A 19,518-nucleotide genomic window follows, 5' to 3' on the forward strand; every position below is an offset into this window, starting at 1 on the left:
CAGAGGATGAATACCGTATGTCCACATGGCCTCAGTCTTTGCGTGATGAATTTTACTCGACCATACGCTCCACCCCAAGTGAAATTCCTCAGGCAGCCTGGCAGTAGATGGTATGCAAATAATTTTTTTATTTAGAGACTGACAGGCCAGTTTGGGGGACTGGTGCATTTACTGCGATGAGACCTCCCGGAGAAACGAAGACGACCAAACGGATATTTTCAGAAATTTTAAGCAAACAGCCAGATTTTGCATCCGTGTAGCAGACGCCGAAACATTAACAAAACTGCTTGGTTGATCAACATAAATGCTACTTTTTTTTCCTCGTATTGTCCGAATTTTAAATGAGTAACATATGGAATGAAAATTCAGTGCTCTGTCAAGCAGCAGGCCTCAGGCAATAAAGTGTAGTTATTGCCATGAAAACTGTAGTGTTTCTAGCAGTTGTGCTGAGGTAAACATCTCACAATTTCATTAGCGCCTCCCAGTCCGTAATTAACATGTCTGTTTTTGATGGGTGCAGGCATGTGACAGCAGAGGCGTCAAAGTGAACACATAGTTTTAGTGTTCTTTTGAAACATATTATTAAGTGACACTTTCTACTTATTATATGACTATTTTCTCAAAGCAGGGCTGTGGCGTGGAGCCTCTCGCAGAAGCATGTAGTGGCAGTTCGTCACAGAGCACACACACACACACACACACACACACACACACACACACGTTAATTCAAATCACCACTCAACCTGAAACATGGGAGGAAACAGTTCCAGACGTGAGGAGAGCACTCGAAATTCATCCACGCTGAGCAGAGACTGAACGTATGTATGTCCAGCAGCTACACAGTAAGACACTGGTACTACCCGCTGCACCACTGTGCCACCCCACTTTAAGCCCCATAAAGGCAGTTTGCTCTTATTCATTTCTCTTCTCCAAGCGAGCACACGTTAATGTAAGAAACAAATTACCACAAATCACTGCTTTCTGCTTTTCTTCACATTTGACACGCCGGCGTCCCAACTTTTTCGGAGAAGGGCTTGTTCTTCTAACCTGGCCTGTTCCACCAGGTCGCGAGACCGACTCTGTCCGAAATGTGCTAGGGGGCGTTTTTTCTCCTCCGCTCCGCGCGCTCCGACTCTCACACACCTCGCATTACGCTTGGCTGGCAGCAGCAACATCACCCGGGGATCAGCTCCAGTCCTCCTAGAAGCTGGATGTGAGGTTCCCTTCGCTAGAGCAAATATTCCTCATATCAGGTGTATCTTGTCGGGGGAGAATCTGCAGCGCTTTGATCTTTTCTGGAATCGCGATGCAGCTGAATTCATTTTTACGCATCGGCACTTTGGTGCTGTGCGCGCTGATGGCCCTGCTGGGGTGAGTAACTGTCTGTGTGTTCGTGTCGTGTGTACAAAATATAATAATCTATACACTTGAGTCTCACCTTGCCCTTTGCTGCTTTTTGGTGCTACAGTTTAAGAAAACATGGTTCATTTTGCTATACTAGTAGTTGGTGGTAAGAAGCAGTGTAGAACTAAGCTCTCAGTTCCGGACCAGTTAAACACACAGCCAGCCCCGTGAGTAGCACTCGCCTCGGCCCCTTCCTGTTCTCCTCGACGGCCCCCTGCGCCCTTGTGATGTTGTTCCCAACGCACAGTTTGCCGTCAGACGCGCGTCGCCTAACGACGACGGGGATCCCGATCCCACACACACACACACGCACACACTGACTGTCTGAAACCGTTTGTCCTGAGCGGGGTCGCGGCTAACCGGAGCCTAACCCGGCAGCGCAGAGCGCAGGGCTCGTGGGGGGAGGGGGCACACCCAGGACGGGACGCCAGTCCATCGCAGGGCACCCCAAGCAGGACTCGAACCCCAAACCCGCTGCGTCACCGCGCCCCCCACACCCAGATCCCGATCCGTTCTGAGAAAAAAAAAAAAGGAAAAAAAATTGCGTAGTTCGGGGATTCGGTCCCTCCCTGTGCTAACAATGGATGGATGGATCATCAATCATGATCAGAGAAGAGGAGAGGTGCGCGGCTTGACGGTCAAAAGTCCCATTCGTCCCGCAAAAGAAATTTCTTTTACTGGGTATATTACTGAAATCTTGAAAATATCTCTCACACACACACACACACACACACACACACACACACACACACACACACACACATTTTCGGAACCGCTTGTCCTACGGGGTCGTGGGGAACCGAAGCCTACCCGGTAACACAGGGGGTAAGGCGACACACCCAGGACGGGATGCCAGTCTGTCACAAGGCACCCGAAGCGGGCTCGAACCCCAGACCCACCAGAGAGCAGGACCCGGTCCAACCCACTGCGCCACTGAGCCCCCCTTAATATCACCACATTCAACTAGTTTCTCCCTAACATTAATTATGTCACTTTTATTTTAAAATGTACGCGCACACAACACAATGTAACCGCACGCGATCGCGCGACTCAAACCGCGTCGTTTAATCATGACTCAGCTGCGCTTCTCTGACATTTATGGCTGCAAGAAAGAGCGATAGCTGGGATGCAGCAGCCTCCTGAGTCCCGCACCTGACAAAATGTGTGTCTGAGTCTGAGTTTTGTGCACCTACTCGTGCCATGGCATGAACATCCGTGCGTAAAATGGAAAGAAACCAAGTTTACTAAGAATCACACGTCTGCAACCTGTGTCCCTCTATCCTAATTTAATCTGCACAAATTGTATTTCTCTGAGATGTAACTCGCTTTGGAGAAAACCATCTGTTAAATGAATTAATGTAAATATAAAAGGTTGGTGCAAAGTGCAGGATATTAATCAGCAATGGTTTGCCCAGACAAGGAGTCCAACTAATGTCTACAACCGCTTTTCCCGAGTGGGGTCGCGGCGGACCGCAGCGTGACCTGGCAGCGCGTGGCACAGGGCCCGGGGGGGGGGGGGGGAGACAAGCCGCACGCCCTGGATGGGGCACCAGTCCGCCACGAGGCACCCCAAGCAGGGCTCGAACCCCAGACCCGCCACGTAGTGGTCACAGGCCAAAGCCATCACGCTTTCTTTGAAAAAATAACTATCGCTTTCGAGACGGACTCTAACGAGGCCGCTTGAGGAAATGGCGGCAGATGTGGAGCAGCAACTGAGAAGCATTTGGAACAGTTTCACTTACTGCTCGGTGCTACCAGTTAAGCACGTAGTAACTACAGCACTACATGTGTAGTCCAGATCCTCTCTTACAGATGAACATGTGTCAGCTGTGTTACACATGGCTACAACAGAAATGACACCTGACTTTAATTCACTTGTTCAAGCTCATCAGAGACTTTATTCCTGCCGCTGAGATGGGTCGTTGTCGCAGAAAGCCGATGTTCTGACTAGTACGCTTGTGCAAGTCCAGTAACCGATAACTGAGGAGGGGTCGTTGTATCTCTAAACTCCTACTTGTGTTTTTATTGTTTCTGTTCAGAAAATGTATTTCTTTCAGTGAGTGCTGTAAAGTGTCAGTGTAAGTCACCGCGGTGAATAAGGTGTGTCGGCTGATAACACTACATAGAGTCCATTGGAAGTGGCTTTGGACAAAAGTGTCTGACAAGTAAATGAATTTAAATGGAATGTGTCACGCCATGACCTCATCGGGAAACGACCGCACCTGCCACTGTTCAGCAAAACTAGGTATAAGAGGAGCATTGACACTTGATTGTGAAATCTTACAATGTGACCTGTCTGGCTTGTGGTTCAGCGAGCTACTCCCAGGTCCCTATTCCCCGTAGTGCTATTGCTTTTCCTGGTTTCTGACCCCTGCTTGTTCCCTCGGTTACTGAGATCCGCGTTGCCCTGGATAACGACGCTGCGCCTCGGAAGACCCGCGCCTGTCCCCGACCTCCGTTCTCTGCCTTATCCCGTGACTGCCCCAGAATAAACGTACCCGCACTTGGGTCCAAACCCCTACCTCCTGTCTCCCGCCCCTGCTCGTGACATAATGTAAATGTAAGTGGCAGAACAGGCTTACTGAAAGCCTAATGACGCAATAAACTAAGTAACCAGGTTCAGTTTGACAAGTTTTTGTTAAACTGAAATTCATGTGCTATGTAGAATATGATATTTTCAATGACAGAGCTCACAAGATGTATGGTATCTGCATGTGTTTGGTCCTTGATGCCATGGCAGATTTCTGATGTGGCCCTCTTTAAAAAAAATGATTGCCCACCCCTGTCGTAGTCTGCTTTTACACACCTAGGTAGTATAGCCTCGACGCAGTCAAGAGACGCGGTAAACATGAGATTTATGACACTGCCCCCGGTGTAACACAGCATAATGTTTTACGGTGTGTTGTGTTTTATGATGAACAGATGATACTGTTCAGACAGTAAGTGTATATATGTGTGTGTGTGTGTGTGTGTGTGTGTCCACCCTCCTCTTCACTGCTCTTCCGGCTTGTTCGTTTCTGTTGCATCTGTAACTTGGATGTTGCTGTCAATACTTCAATTTTTAACACTGAATTGTAATAAATTACTAATACCATATACCAGGGATGAATAGAACATGCTGGACTCATTTAAAGGTAGACACCTGGTACTGTACTGGCGAGAGCTGCTGCCTTTGGACCCCAGGATTACAGGTTCAGATCCCACCTCCTGGTATAGTAGCCTTGAGTAAAGTACTTACCCAAAACTGCTCCAGTAAAGTTACCCAGTTGTATAACTAGGTAACTAATTGCAAGCAGGTTGATGCTTTGTGGCCTTGGCTGCTCGTGTGACACAATGTATAGATCTTGCCTTAGTTGACATGTGCAAATGATGTCTGCTGTGCAACTGCTCAGTTCCATTTTGGGAGCAGCTGGTACCATAGTGGTGAGAGCTGCTGCCATTGGACCTAAATGTTACAGTTGTAACGCCCGGATACAATGCAGACACAGGCATGCATTTCCGGAACGTGAAAGTGCGGTGACCCCATGTGCCGGGTGTATTTACATTTATTCGTTTAGCAGATGCTTTTCTCCAAAGCGATGCACATGTCAGAGAAATACAATTTGTGCATTACATTAGGAGAAAGAGAGACAAAGTTGCAGATATGTGATTCTTAAGTAAACTTGGTTTTTGTTTCTCTCCACTTTATCCACTGATGTTCATCGCACAAGTAGCTGCATAAAACTCAATAGACGATTCCTGATCACCTTCCTTCAATTTTTTTTTTATTCATATTAAGGTACACTAACATTCACGTACAATACAGGAGTAGCGGCTGTATAAGGGCTTATCTGGGCATGATCTAAGGGTTATGGCGCATTAACATTTAAGCTTGACATGAACTTAAGAGATGACGGGCGAAGTGAGTCTGGAAGAGGTGAGTTTTCAGACCCTTTTTAAATGTAGACAGAGATTCAGCAGTTCTGAGTGAGAGGGGGAGGTCGTTCCAGCACAACGGAGTCAGAACCGAGAACCTCCGTGCTTTACCTTTCGTGTGTGGGACCACCAAGGGGGCAGAAGTAGACGAGCGAAGGGGTCTGGTTGGGGTGTAGCGGTTGATCAAGTCTTGTAAATATCTGGGAACAGTTCTATTGATGCATTTGTAGACAACAACCAGGGTCTTAAATTTGATCCGGGCAGCTATGGAAAGCCAGTGCAGAGAAACGAGCAGAGGGAAGGCTTCGGCAAGTCAAACACAACTCGTGCAGCAGCAGAGTTCTGTATCAGCTGCAGAGGTTTGATGACGGTAGCAGGAAGGCCACACAGGAGAACATTTACAAATGTACTTTGTCATGGAGAAAGTACAGAGTAGAGGTGAGACGACGAACACGGGACGAAGAGACACGGTCTATTTTTGCACCAATCCGTGAGTGGGACTTAAACAGAGAGATGTGGGACCTGGGCAGGAGTAGACAGGACAGGCACTTGGGACTGGCACATAAACACCTATGGAGCAAGACGTTGGAATTAAGTAACAAAGGTTCACTAGGAAATCGCACTAGAACTTTGACTGCAATTCTGCCTCGGTTGTTCGTTCCTTTTATACACCACTGATCAGCAGGTTGCGAACAGGTGTAGGGCTCTGGACTAGTGGCACTGAGTACTGTCCCTATGGGTCATGACAACAGGTTCAAATCCCATCTCCAGCTCTAGTAGCCTTGAGCAGGGTACTTACCCTGAATTACTGCAGTAAAACTACCCGGCTGTATAAATGTGTTAATAACCATATGTAAATATTTACCTTGACGTTGTAAGTCGCTTTGGAGAAACGCATGAGATAAATGAATAAATGTATTGTATATTTGAGTGTGTTGGGTCACGATTTCAAAGTGCTTCAAAGCAGCATCAAGAGCAGGAAGTCAGTTGAGCTGTGCTGAGGCGCTACACGTGACGATGAAAAGCGTAACGTTTCCTGGACCATTTCTGCAGCTAAAGAGCATTAAGCACAAGTTCCTTCCTGTCAGCACTTTGTCTCCCACAGCAGCAACTCATTTCAAGAGCTCAGAACGCACAGCGCCCTCCAATGCACCTTAAGGCCGAAAATGATTTCATGAGCTTATATTGAGATAGATACTACATTGCAATGGAGTCAAGTGAAACAGCATAAATGTGTTTTCTGATTCGTAACTGAAATTTGTATCAACAGCAGGTTGTCGATTTGTGTGATACGGCGGTTTAAATCGGCAGACGTTATTACTGCGCATGGAATGGGCGGAGTACAAAAAATTTAAATGGGCAACAATAACAACAAAAACGTGATGTTAGTAGCAGCTTTTGTAATTGATGGGAAACACAAAAGGTTTCTGAGAAATGAGACCACGGAAATGTATGAAGTAGATGGCTCATCTGGGCAGAAGTGAGTCTGAAATAGATTGTTTCGAGGGTTTCGAGAGCCTTTTTTGAGTGTTGAGAGGGGTTCAGCAGTTCCGAGGCAGAGAGGGAGGTCCTTCCACCACACTGGAGCCAAAAGTAAGAACCAGTGGACTTTTAGTTTTGGACTTCTTGTGCGTGGGACCATGGAGTGGCCAGATGAGGAGGATATATCAGTCTTTTTAGGGCGTAGGGGCTGGTCAGCTCCTGTAGGTATGAGGAAGCAGATGCGTTGATGGTGCTGTGATGCCAAAAATGAGCCTTTGCTGGCACCAGTGCAAGGTGGACAGGTTCAGTAACAGCCTGGTTAGGTTTGTCACCTTGCAGTATGACAGGTTCTGCTTCAAATCAATCTTATCTCTTGGAAAAATTGCCCAGGATCCTGAGCCAGAACGTTCGCGCTGGCTGTACCCTGCCGTATAGATGGGTAAATAACCGTATGCTGCTTAATACTCAAAACTAACTGTACACTTTGTGTCTCACAAACATGTTCACCGAAATATTTTAACAACTCAAATGGACATGCCGAAGCATGTTGACAAGTGTGAAAGAAGGTGTCGTCATAGTTTTCTGCCAGCGAGTTAAACTCGGTTCCTCTTGGCAAACCCACACCGAGTATGGCAGCGAGTCCAGGCCAGGAACGTAGTGGGTGTGAACATGCAAAAATGAAATACAGGTAGTACCCGGGTTACGAACCACTCCCTTGCTGACCGAAGTTTGTTTTTTTTGTCACACGTTTCATCAGTAACATCAAACGAAAACTTCATAATTAACCCTACGATATTAAAAATTCGAGTTACATACAATGGTTCGTAATAACAATCGGGCGCTACTTTACATCAAAATATTGCGGTTCGTTGGAGCGTGAGCCTGAGATGTCACACAACTTCCTTCTTTTCAGTCGCACCATGTTGCTGTTAAGTGTCTCGTGTGTTACTGTATTTGGCTTTTTTAGTTTTTACCCTCCTAACCACGGCATCAAAGTGTAAATGTAATGCAAGTGATGGTGATGCATCAAAGAAAAGGAGACGATTACGACTGAAACCGAAGTGGAAATAATAAAGCGATCAGAAAACAAACATGGGAAAAGTGACCATACACACACACACACACACACACACACACACACACACACTCTCTCTCTCTCTCGCTTTCTCTGAGAGAGCACTTGATTGCGTATAAAGGACACTTCTCAGCCTCGTCCCAGTCGTGGAATCTCACTCACATTTACATTTATTCATTTAGCATATGCTTTTGTCCAAAGCGACGTACATCTCAGCAAAAGTACAATTTATGCATTATAATAAGAGAAGGAGACATAGCGGCAGACATGAAAGTCTCAAGCAAACCTAGTTTGTTCCCTGCCACTTGCTGCACCGAGGTTCAAGGTTCGAGTAGGTGCATAAGACACAGGATAGACAATTTAAAATAGACATCTTTTTTTTTTTTTATTAAATATTATAAGATACACAAATGAGCAAGGACAATGCCAGAGTAGTGGCTGAATAAAGGTTGTATCTGGGGATGCTTCTGGAGTTATGATGGGTGAACAGTTACACCATAGATGATCTGAAGAGATCTTGGGCGAAGTGGATCTGGAAAAGGTGGGTTTTCAGACCCTTTATGAAAACAGACAGAGTTTCCGCAGTTCTGAGTGACAGGGGGAAGGTCGTTCCACCACAACGGACCCAGAACCGAGAACCTCTGAGCTTTACCTTTCGTGAGCGGAACCACCAAGCGAGACTCGACACAGCTGTCCCCTTTCTTAAACCTCCCTCACTTTGCTCTTCCAAGCCCTGTCCCTCATCGGTCCCCAGTCCCGTTCCACGTCTCTTTGATAGCGAGCGCCCGCCTCGTCCCCCGACCACGATTTCGGATCCTCGCCTCCGTTCGGTTCTCCGATCGACCAACCGACCGACCGTTCGCCCGTTCGCCCGTCCCCGACTACGAGAACACGTCTAGTCCTTTGATTCTGAATAAACGATCGTGCGCTTGGGTCCAGCCTCCTGCATGTCCTGTTCATCATCACAGTAGTAACATTTATTATCTCCTTCTATGTCTCTCTCTGTTATAAATACTGTCGTTACTTTTATTATTGTTATCATTATTATCATTACATTGTATTATTATTGGAGTGGGGGTGCGGTGGCGCAGTGGGTTGGACCATAGTCCTGTTCTCCGGTGGGTCTGGGGTTTGAATCCCGCTTGGGGTGCCTTGTGATGGACTGGCGTCCCGTCCTGGGTGTGTCCCCTCCCCCACCACCCTTATGCCCTGTGTTACCGGATTGGCTCCAGTTCCCCGCGACCCCGTATGGGACAAGCGGTTCTGAAAATGTGTGTGTGTGTGTGTGTGTGTGTGTGTGTGTGTACGTACCTATCTATGCATAAAAACATTACTTCAGATACACTAAAACATGTTGAATACAACAATACACACAATGACACACGCTGTCTGAAACCGCTTGTCCTGAGTGGGGTCTCAATGAACAGGAGCCTAACCTGGCAACGCAGGGCACAAGGCTGGGGGGGGGGGAACACACCCAGGATGGAATGCCAGTCAGTCACAGGGCACCCCAAGAAGGACTTGAACCCCAGGCCCACCAGAGAGCAGGACCTGGCCAAACCTGCTGTGCCACCATGCCCCCCATAACAATACAGTAACAATAATAATACACACACACACACACACACACACATTTTTAGAACCGCTTGTCCCAGATGGGGTCACAGGGACCCGGAGCCTACCCGGCAACACAGGGCGCAAGGGGACACCCCCAGATAGGTACACACACACACACACATTTTCAGAACCGCTTGTCCCATACGGGGTCACGGGGAACCGGAGCCTACCCGGCAACACAGGGCGTAAGGCCGGAGGGGGAGGGGACACACCCAGGACGGGACGCCAGTCAGATAGCTACACTGAATACTATATACTAAGAGAAACGTTTGACTAACTGACGTCAGACGCGAGCCGTACCTACAGTAACTGTTCCGACTTACATACAAATCCGACTTAAAGACAGACCGAGGACACGGAACTCGTTCGTAATCCGGCGACTGTCCGTATGACTCAACTGGAGGCAGAGGTTAGCAGAATGTTGTCAGAACGGTTGCAGGTGACGTGTATCCGCTGCAGAGGTTATGCACCAAGGTCGGTCATAACGGTCAATGAACGTGCCAATATGCAGAATATTACACGTAACCATTGTTGACCGTAATGACCAACCTTGGTGTATAACTTCTGCTTGACTGGCAAACTGTGTGTCTGTCCATTAGTTATATAGTTTATACTTAACTGAATATGCACACGTTTGTTTTTTTTTGCTTGTGATACTCTGATAAAATATCGATATTAATAGCGCCATCAATTTACACTCCGTCATCTGACTCAGAGCAGGAGTGGGTGTGACTGAATTTACAAAAGAATTTAATATCTACTGCTCTATTTAACTATTTAATAAAACAATTTTGTAGCCAAATGTGTGGTTGGTAGAAGCATTTATTTATTTATTTATTTATTTTACTATTTTATTTGCTGTCTTAATATTTTAATGTTTATTTATGGGTCACATTTAATAAAGATATTTTTAAGCTGACATCTTTTAAAGGCTGTAACAAAAATTTTGTCAGAGAAATGCTGAACCCTGTTTCCTTCTCCCCAAGGATCATCATCTTTGGCTTTTACACTTCAACATTAAGGTAAGATGAGTGGCTCTAGTCCATCATTTCATCACATACAGTGTATGTTCAGTGCACTAACGCCAATAAAGGTGTGAAAGAACTCTATGCATCGCTGTGGAACAGCAGGTAGCCCTGGTTTCTCACGGCTCCTGGCCTCTGGGTTTAAATGGAGCTTTGTGTCCAGCTCTGGTGTAGAGTTTGCATCTTCTTACTTTTTTTTGCAAAAGTTTCTTTCATGTGCTCTGGTTTCCTCCCACAGTCCAAAGATGTGTGTCTGGTGTGTGGCCCTAGTGTGTGACTGTGTGAGAGTGCATTTCGTTGCTCTGCTCTATAAATGGCTGAATGATTTTTAGTATTTCAGTATAGTATAAGCAGCATGGTAAACTACACTGGATAAAAGAGCAAGCAGTAAAACATTTACTTATTTTAATGGATGAGAAGAGGAAAGTCTGTGAAAGATTGACCTGTGTGCTCGTATTTGTGCAAAAATTAATGGCTCTCTTAATCACCAGCTGTTCCATCTCACTCTCAGCTTCTGGAGGAAGGAGTCCCTCTTCGCCCATGTAAGTTACATAAAAGAAATACTCAGTTATTAAAATGGCCACGTGGGCAGACAAACAAAGGGCCATGTTATTAAACCCATTATTAAAATGAAAAAAAGACACACATACTGTATACAAACACACACACAGATGTGTCATGTATGCTGCTGCCTGAAAGTGTGTGAACCCTTGTTGCCCTTAGTTTTCCATGAAATAGTGATTTAACGAGAATCGGTGTTTCTCATGTGGCATAATAGGTGTGTAACGACCAACTCCATATCAAAATCATCATGTGTGTAGTAGAAACACGCAAGCAGGGCAGGCGTAAACATATGTGAAGCCCCAGTGGAACTGGTTACAGCAGGTAGGTAAGTAGAGTCAGGTGTGAAAATCATAATCATTTATTCATTACAAAAGTGTTTTTTGATGGCTTGTACTAGAAAAATAATAACAAACCTGTCAGGGTTCACATCCCTTGAAGCAGCACTGTACATGTGGAGAAGCTGGTCATCTACTCATACTTTCATAACGTCCCTTATACACACACACACGTTTTCTGAACCGCTTGTCCCATACGGGGTCGCGGGGAACCGGAGCCTAACCCGGCAACCCAGGGAGTAAGGCCGGAGGGGGAGGGGACGCGCCCGGGACGGGACGCCAGTCCGCCGCAAGGCACCCCAAGCGGGACTCGAACCCCAGACCCACCGGAGAGCAGGACCCGGTCCAACCCACTGCACCCCCCTTATAATGCCCCTCTTCTTGGTTAATTCTGAACACTGTGCACATCTGGGGGTGTGTGGTGGTGCAGTGGGCTTGGCCAGGTCCTGCTCTCTGGCGGGTCTGGGGTTCAAGTCCTGTTGGGGGTGCCTTGTAATGGACTGGTGTCCTGTCCTGGGTGTGTCCCCCTCCTCCTCCAGCCTTGTGTCCTCTGTTGCTGGTTTAGGCTCCAGTTTGCCATGACCCTGCTCAGGACAAGTGGTTTCAGCCTGTGTGTGTCCACAGCCGCTTGTCTCTATAGTAACTGCTGATACACTTTGACCCAGTAAGCGATTAGTTTTGCGGAAAGCCCTGCTCAGTGTGCCATGTATGTGTTCCTTCGTGTTTCCTATGTGTTCACTAATACATCTTTCCCTAGCCAGGAGAAGGCCCTTTGTAAGAACAGGAGTCGACAAATTGCTTCTCCTCAGGGGTACGTGTCCTCCTCTCCCGTAGCACCCCAACACCTCTGGCCCACCGTGTAGAAAATGTCTGAGAAATGTAATAAAACTAGTTACTATGTGCTCCCATCCTTTTCCTAATGCGGTTCATTTGTTTTGTGAAATCAACACAAATTCCCAGTATTATGGGGCTGCATTACCTTTACTTTGTGAAGAAAATAATACCGCCATCAATAAGGTGGATATATTAATATGCTTGCAATGAAGAATAATACGCAAAATAAATTGTATTTTTTGTGCATGACCATGAAAACACAAACATGTTTTATACTTGTAACAAAAATTATTAAGGTCCATCGCTTATTATCTTTTATTATTTATTTATTTATTATTGGTTGTGGGGGGGTGCAGTGGGTTGGACCGGGTCCTGCTCTCTGGTGGGTCTGGGGTTTGAGTCCCGCTTGGGGTGCCTTGCGGCGGACTGGCGATCCCGTCCTGGGTGTGTCCCCCTCCCCTTCCAGCCTTACGTGCTGGGTTAGGCTCCGGTTCCCCGCGACCCTGTGTGTGTGTGTGTGTGTGTGTGTGTGTGTGTGTGTGTGTGTGTGTCTGTGTGTCTGTGTGTGTGTGTGTATATATTATTGGTTGTTGGAGTTTCGGGAACATAAAGCATGACTTGGTTCATAGCTGCTGAGGAGGTGAGCAATGAGAGGTGGTGCCTCACCTGTCGCTTGAACACCTTAGAGGTGAACAGCAGTATCTAGAAGCGACGTCTCCATGCGACTGGTGGCCAGTGAAGAGGTGGAATGACTGGAGTGGCAGAAGTGGCACTATTTGTGGGAGCTGGTGACAATTCTGGCTGCACCAGTTGGATGGGCGACGTGACCTAAACAGGACATCCAGACAGAAAGATTTCAAGGACGGTCAATCCTGCCGGAAATGAAGGCGTGAGCCGGGGTCTCGGTGTCCGATCCAGAGAGGTTCTCACCATCTCTGGCTCAACTTCTCCGGGACCGAATCAGTCTTGAATCTAGGCTCAGAATAGATGGTTGCAGTTTGTACCTTCCAGAGGTGCTGGGGGGAAAGGGAGAGAGAAGAGAGACTGGCCTGTCATTAGAGGACACCTTCAAAGGCAAATGGGAAGAAACCAGAGCAATGGAAGATGGAAGTAATAAATGGGAGGAACTGGCCTCTCAGAGAGAAGGGATGGGATCCAAAGAGCGGGTTTTGGCTTTGCTGGGCATCCCAGCGTGGATGGGGCAGGAGGGTTTTGAGAACTGGCTCAGGTTCAGATGTGCTGGTCTATAAGTTAGAGGACGGGGAGAGTGGAGAGGAGCAGAGAGTCGAGGGGAGTTCATCGGAGGCGTCGTGCGGATGGAAGGGACAGCTGAACGGGACGGATGTTCAGCTGGAACACATTAGATCAGAGGCACTGAGTTTGTACCTTCAGTGAACCTTTTTCCCACCAGTTCTCCCATGAGGAAGAACTTCCTCCAAGGCTTCCTGTTCGAGCGCTCAGTCAAGGCGGCGAGGAGACGTCACGCACTCCAGCCACTCCAGCCTCCAGCTTTGTTTGCGCGTCCTGTTGCCGAGACCTCTTTGTCATGCTCTCGCTCACCGAAATGGATCCCTTTTCGTGAATTGTTTTCTTCTCCTCAAATTTTATTTGCTTTAGTGAGGATACCATGGAGGAGGGGGAGTGCCTTATTTACGTGGGCAGTCCATTACTCATTAAACAAGCGGAGAGAAAAAGAGTATAGTAGAGGGCTTGAGAGGGACGTCCTCCTGCATTTCTTCATGTGTCCAGGTGGTGTGTTGGAGTTCCCTCCACATGCTGCTGCTTTGGATTCCTCACTCTGTGTGACAGTCAGCGAAGGACATTGTCATCATCTGCCATTCTGTATTTACATTTTCATTTGTTTGTTTAGCATAGACTTTTGTCCGAAGCAACTTCTAATGAACTCAACCCACACACCTTATTCACCGTGGTGACTTACACTGCTAGATACACTACTTACAATGGGTCACTCATACATACATCAGTGGAACACACACACTCTCTCTAAATAAAATCATTATGGGGGAGGGGAGGGGGCATCCAGCTTTTGGTTACTGACTGCTGAAAGTGTCAGAGCGAGCAGTAAAAGGAGAAGCCAAGTGCTCAACAAAAGCGGCAATGTGAGAAGCACCAGCTATTTACTTACATACTGACCACATGAAAACCAGTGTGGTCAAATGGGAAGCAATGTGAAAATGCGAGAACTATTTCCGCATTAGTTCATAGAACGGAGTTCCAGCTTCTCTGGACCTGTTTGTCCTCCTTTCTTTACTGCTCTTTATCTCACTGGGTCCATTCTTTCTGTTGGCATTGCTTTTGACTGCGGTTTCTTTTTGATAAGAGGAGCCCAGTGTGTTACCCAATGGAATAACCTGTTCCAGCAGCACAGTGGTGCAGTGAGCAGCGCTGTTGTCTCGGGTGGGTTCGATCCCTGCTCAGCCTGTGCAGAGTTTGCATGTTCTCCCCGTATTCACATGGGTTTTGCTGTTGGTGCTCTGGTTTCCTCCCGCTCCCTAAAGATGTGTTTCAAGGGAATTTCTTGACTCTAACTTACATTTACATTTATTTATTTCGCAGACACTTTTCTCCAAAGCGACTTCCAATGAATTCTCTGTTGTGTTATGAGCCCACACACCTTATTCACCACGGTGACTTACACTGCTAGATACACTACTTACACTGGGTCACTCATCCATACATCAGTGTCACACACTCTCTCTGTCACTCACACACTATAACTTGAACTTACCCATAGTGTGTGTGGGTGTGAGAGAGAGTGTGTTACATTGCCCTTGTCTGTAGATGAACAATAGCACTACAGTGTACCTAGCGCTGTTAGTCACCTTGGATGACTGTGGTGTTGGGTAAATACTACAGTGTCTGTTGTGAGTCACTCCAGTAAATGGAAATCTATGATCAGGATTACATCATTATTTGTTTCTGTTTAAACTTACTACCCGCATTGTCATGGTCGTCAAGGAAAGTAGGATTTAAATATTCTTAAATCAAATTAACAACAGCTGCTCACCACTTGTTACGGTGGAGGCTGGAGGTAGGACCCAGGTGCAGGAGCCAGGGGTTCGAACAGCAACAGGCAAGGCGATACTAGTAGTCGGGGACGGGCGCGGGTCCGAGGCGAGGCACGAACGTGGTTCCAGGGATGATCCAAGGTCGTGGTCAAAGGAGCGAGGCGGACGTCAATGCCATGGATGACTGGGTACAGGGAACAGGAAGTGGGCGAGGGAGCAAGGTGGGGAGGCAGAGGGCAAGTAACGGGCAAGGTCAAGAAGAAGCTCAAGCGTGTAGGTTGGGAAGGTTGTCTCTAGAAGATTCCGCAGTTTGGAGTGATCGTGGGTGTAACACCGCTCCAGGGTGTTTACTTCTTCAGCTTTTACAGTAACAGTACTCTGTTATATTTCCATTTACATCAATTTGTAACTCGTTTTACTGATTGACGGACTATTTTCTGCACTGCGACCCTCTCCGGGATGAGACGAAGGAAACTGACATCCTTATTTCCCACATTGTTTCATTGATTGCTTTTTTTTCATTAAGTCTTTCTTTGTCAATTGGTTTCATGGTTAGTGTGTTACCTGTTTGCTTTTTACGCGATGCTCCTCGTCCTCCATCACTTGGTGATACCAGCCTACAGCCTACAACATCTCCACCTTGAGATGGACCACAGTCCCATCCTGGCTGTATAGATGCTTAAAAAGGTCATTTGGTGATGTGTTAGAGGTGGTTAGCTAGGTGTAAAGGGCAAGGCGGTGCAGCAGGCAGGAATCCGGTTCAGGGTTTGTAGGGTTTGCACCTTCTCCTTGTGTTTGGAACTGAAAGAAGGCGACGTCGCTACACCGCTTGAGTAGCCTCCCTTACCACGAGGACCCCGCGAGCGAGTGCTGTGAGTTGAATTTGACTGGACAGCATTAACCGGATCTGTCCTAGGTGCTGTATATTTCAAACCTATAAGCAAATGAAATGAGATCAAAATCTTGACTTTCCAAATAATAGTAATGCAATTACTACATTAACACACACACATTTTCAGAACCACTTGTCCCATACGGGGTCACGGGGAACCAGAGCCTACCCGGCAACACAGGGCGTAAGGCCGGAGGGGGAAGGGGACACACCCAGGACGGGACGCCAGTCCGTCACAAGGCACCCCCAAGCGGGACTCGAACCGCAGACCCACTGAAGAGCAGGACTGTGGTCCAACCCACTGCACCACCGCACCCCCTACTACATTAACACTGACCATCAAATCTAAAGGAAGAGAAAATAAATGTCCTTTCCTTTTCAGGTTCTCTTCCAAGCAGCCCAGTATCATGGGAGGGTAAGTACTCATTATGAGATACATACTTTGTTAATCCACTAAATAATACAGTAGAGTTATTCAGCAATGACTTTTGCAAGTAGTGGTGTGAACTGCTGCACAAGTGGTGGGAATTCAAAGGTTCATCGCACACTTGCAAGCAAGTCCCACGAACAAAACACTAGGAGGAGAAGTAGGCCATTGGTCTACATCTGTACGCACTGAACAAAGGGTTTGGTCTCCCTAACTGTACTCCCTTGGTCATATATCTGAAGTTTACTGTCAGAAGTTGGTTTAGTCTATGAATTATGAAAAGTTGCTTTCTTGTTTGCACGTGCTTATGACTTTGGGGTATATAAGGGCGAAACCCAGATCCTTACAAGTGAGCAGTCAATTTTGAACTCCTTGCTGACTTGAGTAGCAGCCAACGGAATGACCTGAGAATTGTTGCAGTCATACTTCTCATTGCCTCCAAATTTAATTTGTTCAGAAAATTTCGCCTGTAAGCTGACTGTCCGGATACTTTGGACATTCCCATTGTGGAGAAGAACTGGAATCCAGTCCTGGACCGTGAACAGTTTACTGAAGAATGACCCCAATATATAAACGACCACCTGTAACATTTTACATGCATTATGAAGGAGGCCTTTCTTGTCAAACTAGTTTCCCCGAAAATAAAGCTTCATATTTCGCAATATTTTCCGGTCACACTGAAACAGTAGCACACGACTAATTATAGCATAATTTATGTGGAGGATCAGTGGAACATTGAAATTCAGGAGACCACACCATGGGCACAGGGGGAGGACTTAGGCTTCCATGTGTCAAGTTAGGACATAAAGAGACGAGCAGCTTCTACAGCATTTTGCATCGCAGGTTACAGCTACCATCATCACACTGGATACTCCTCAAATTATACACTTAAATTTCATTGTTTAGCCGACACTTTGCCTGAGGAGAATTGTACTGTTAGCAAATGGTTGGTTACCCTTTCTTATCTCATGATGATGCAACATCATGTAACTTCTCTGTGGAAATAATTCCATGTGGGATCATTGTTATCCTGGATGATCCCACTGCCATCAGCATAAAAAGTCTTGCCGGTTGAACGTTGCTTCGTATTCAAAGAAATGGATCAGGGATGGATGATGGATAAGTGAACTGAGACGATTTCAGAGGATCTGTCACTGGCAAGGGAACATGGTAGTAGTGCCACACCTTTATTGTCTAAGCATGAGGTTTTCTGAAGGTGCCAAACGGGGGTTCCGGTTTCTGTCTTGGTGCAAGTCTTTGTGTTGGTTTCAGTGACACACATGGGTGCAAGTTTGAGCTTCATCTCCTCTGTGTTTGTGCTCTCAGGAGGTCTGATGTGGTAACAGTCACACCGTGGTTGGCGCCCATTGTCTGGGAGGGTACCTTTGACCCCTTGCTCATCGATGCCATTTACAGGCCCATGAACTTCTCCATTGCAGCTACTGTGTTCGCCGTTGGAAAGTAAGCAGAATTTTGATGTTTTTTTTCCATAACGTTCATTAAGTTGTGCTTCCTTTTCCTCTCGCTGCACCGGTCTAAGTTTGGTGTTTTCTGAAAGGTACATCAGGTTCCTGAAAGACTTCCTGGAAACCGCAGAGGAGCATTTCATGGTTGGTTTCAAAGTGCACTACCACATTTTCACCGACCAGCCGGATGAAGTGCCACAAGTCAGCATGGGAGACGGGAGAAACATCTCTGTGCATCATATAGCAAAACTCAACCGCTGGCAGGACATATCGTCTTCGAGGATGCGCATAATCCAGAACCTCATTGAGGAGCAAGTTCACCGAGAGGCAGACTACATCTTCTGTCTGGACGTGGACACCAAATTCCACTTCCGCTGGGGAGCCGAGGCACTGGACCAATTAGTGGCCCAAATACACCCGTGGTTCTACGATATGTCGCGCAATCAGTTCACGTACGAGCGGCGCCCGATCTCTACGGCCTACATTCCCCAGGACAAGGGGGACTTCTACTACATCGGGGCCATGTTCGGTGGCATGGTGGAGGACGTCCACAGACTGGTCCAAACGTGCTGCAGAAATCTGGAAGCAGACAGCGCCAATGGGATCGAGGCAGCCTGGCAGGAAGAGAGCCACCTCAACTGGTACCTGCTGTACAATAAACCCTCCAAGGTCCTGTCCCCAGAGTACCTGTGGCACGACCAGAGGGGAAGGACAGAGGTGATGAAGGTCATTCGCCTTTCTCAGATCATCAAGAACAACGCTGAAGTGAGAGAAAATGTGTAGTTCTTCCCACTGTGATATTGTGCACAGTCCTGGGAGTCATATGAGGGCTAATATATGGGTTATATGGGCTAATATCTCAGTAAGGTGCCTTGGACACGGGTTCGTTTAATAAGTAGCTGAGCGATGAGGATGTTTGACGTTATGCTCTACGCCGTCGGGACTCTGCAGCAACACCTCAGTGCTCGGAAATGTAGGAAATTCTCGTAAAGGGGCTGTGCAGCTGGGGACAGCTGGAGGTGGGGAGTTGAACCTGCAATATTTAGATTGAAAGGCTGCCTTTGAATCTACAGATTGCAGGTTCAACTCCCCACCTCCAGCTGTAGTACCCCTGAGCAAGGTACTTACTCTAAATTGCTCCAGTAAAATATACCCAGCTGGATAAATGGGTAAATAACTGTGACCTCAAGATTGTAAGTCATGTTGGATAAATCTAATATAATTATTACATGGGGGTAAATTGAAAGGTGTCCGCAGTGGTGTTTCATACCCTTTACTATTTCTAATTTCAGTTGTTTTTTAATTTGTGTGTTTCTAAGTTTTTATTCTTTGTTTACTCCATGTTCTTGGTGAGTTTATAAGAGTGAATCAGTACACCAATCCCTCACTATGTGATTTTATTTTGTTTTATTATATTTTATAAATCGGAGAATAAACTAGAATAAAGCATTTG

At 46.7% G+C, this 19,518-nt stretch overlaps 1 protein-coding gene across 1 annotated transcript; it reads left to right on the top strand.

The window, feature by feature from the left end:
* Window positions 1-1,038: 1,038 nt before the first annotated feature.
* On the top strand, window positions 1,039-19,175 carry LOC108927512 (globoside alpha-1,3-N-acetylgalactosaminyltransferase 1-like). Its single transcript, XM_018740880.2, has 7 exons — window positions 1,039-1,371; window positions 10,480-10,515; window positions 11,010-11,060; window positions 12,175-12,228; window positions 16,555-16,587; window positions 17,926-18,060; window positions 18,158-19,175. The coding sequence occupies exons 1-7, from the start codon at window positions 1,307-1,309 to the stop codon at window positions 18,846-18,848; spliced, it is 1,065 nt and encodes a 354-aa protein (XP_018596396.2). The 5' UTR covers window positions 1,039-1,306; the 3' UTR covers window positions 18,849-19,175.
* Window positions 19,176-19,518: the final 343 nt, after the last annotated feature.

Source organism: Scleropages formosus, chromosome 21, assembly GCF_900964775.1.
Source record: "Scleropages formosus chromosome 21, fSclFor1.1, whole genome shotgun sequence".
In the NCBI taxonomy this organism is placed as follows: domain Eukaryota; kingdom Metazoa; phylum Chordata; class Actinopteri; order Osteoglossiformes; family Osteoglossidae; genus Scleropages; species Scleropages formosus.

What these genes read in the sequence shown, in the direction of transcription:
- LOC108927512 (XM_018740880.2), top strand. Translation starts at nt 1,307, where the DNA reads ATGCAGCTGAATTCATTTTTACGCATCGGCACTTTGGTGCTGTGCGCG. An exon ending in AGGAGTCCCTCTTCGCCCAT is followed by an intron (nt 11,061 to 12,174) that starts GTAAGTTACATA and finishes ATCTTTCCCTAG; the next exon opens with CCAGGAGAAGGCCCTTTGTA. An exon ending in CAGCCCAGTATCATGGGAGG is followed by an intron (nt 16,588 to 17,925) that starts GTAAGTACTCAT and finishes TTGTGCTCTCAG; the next exon opens with GAGGTCTGATGTGGTAACAG.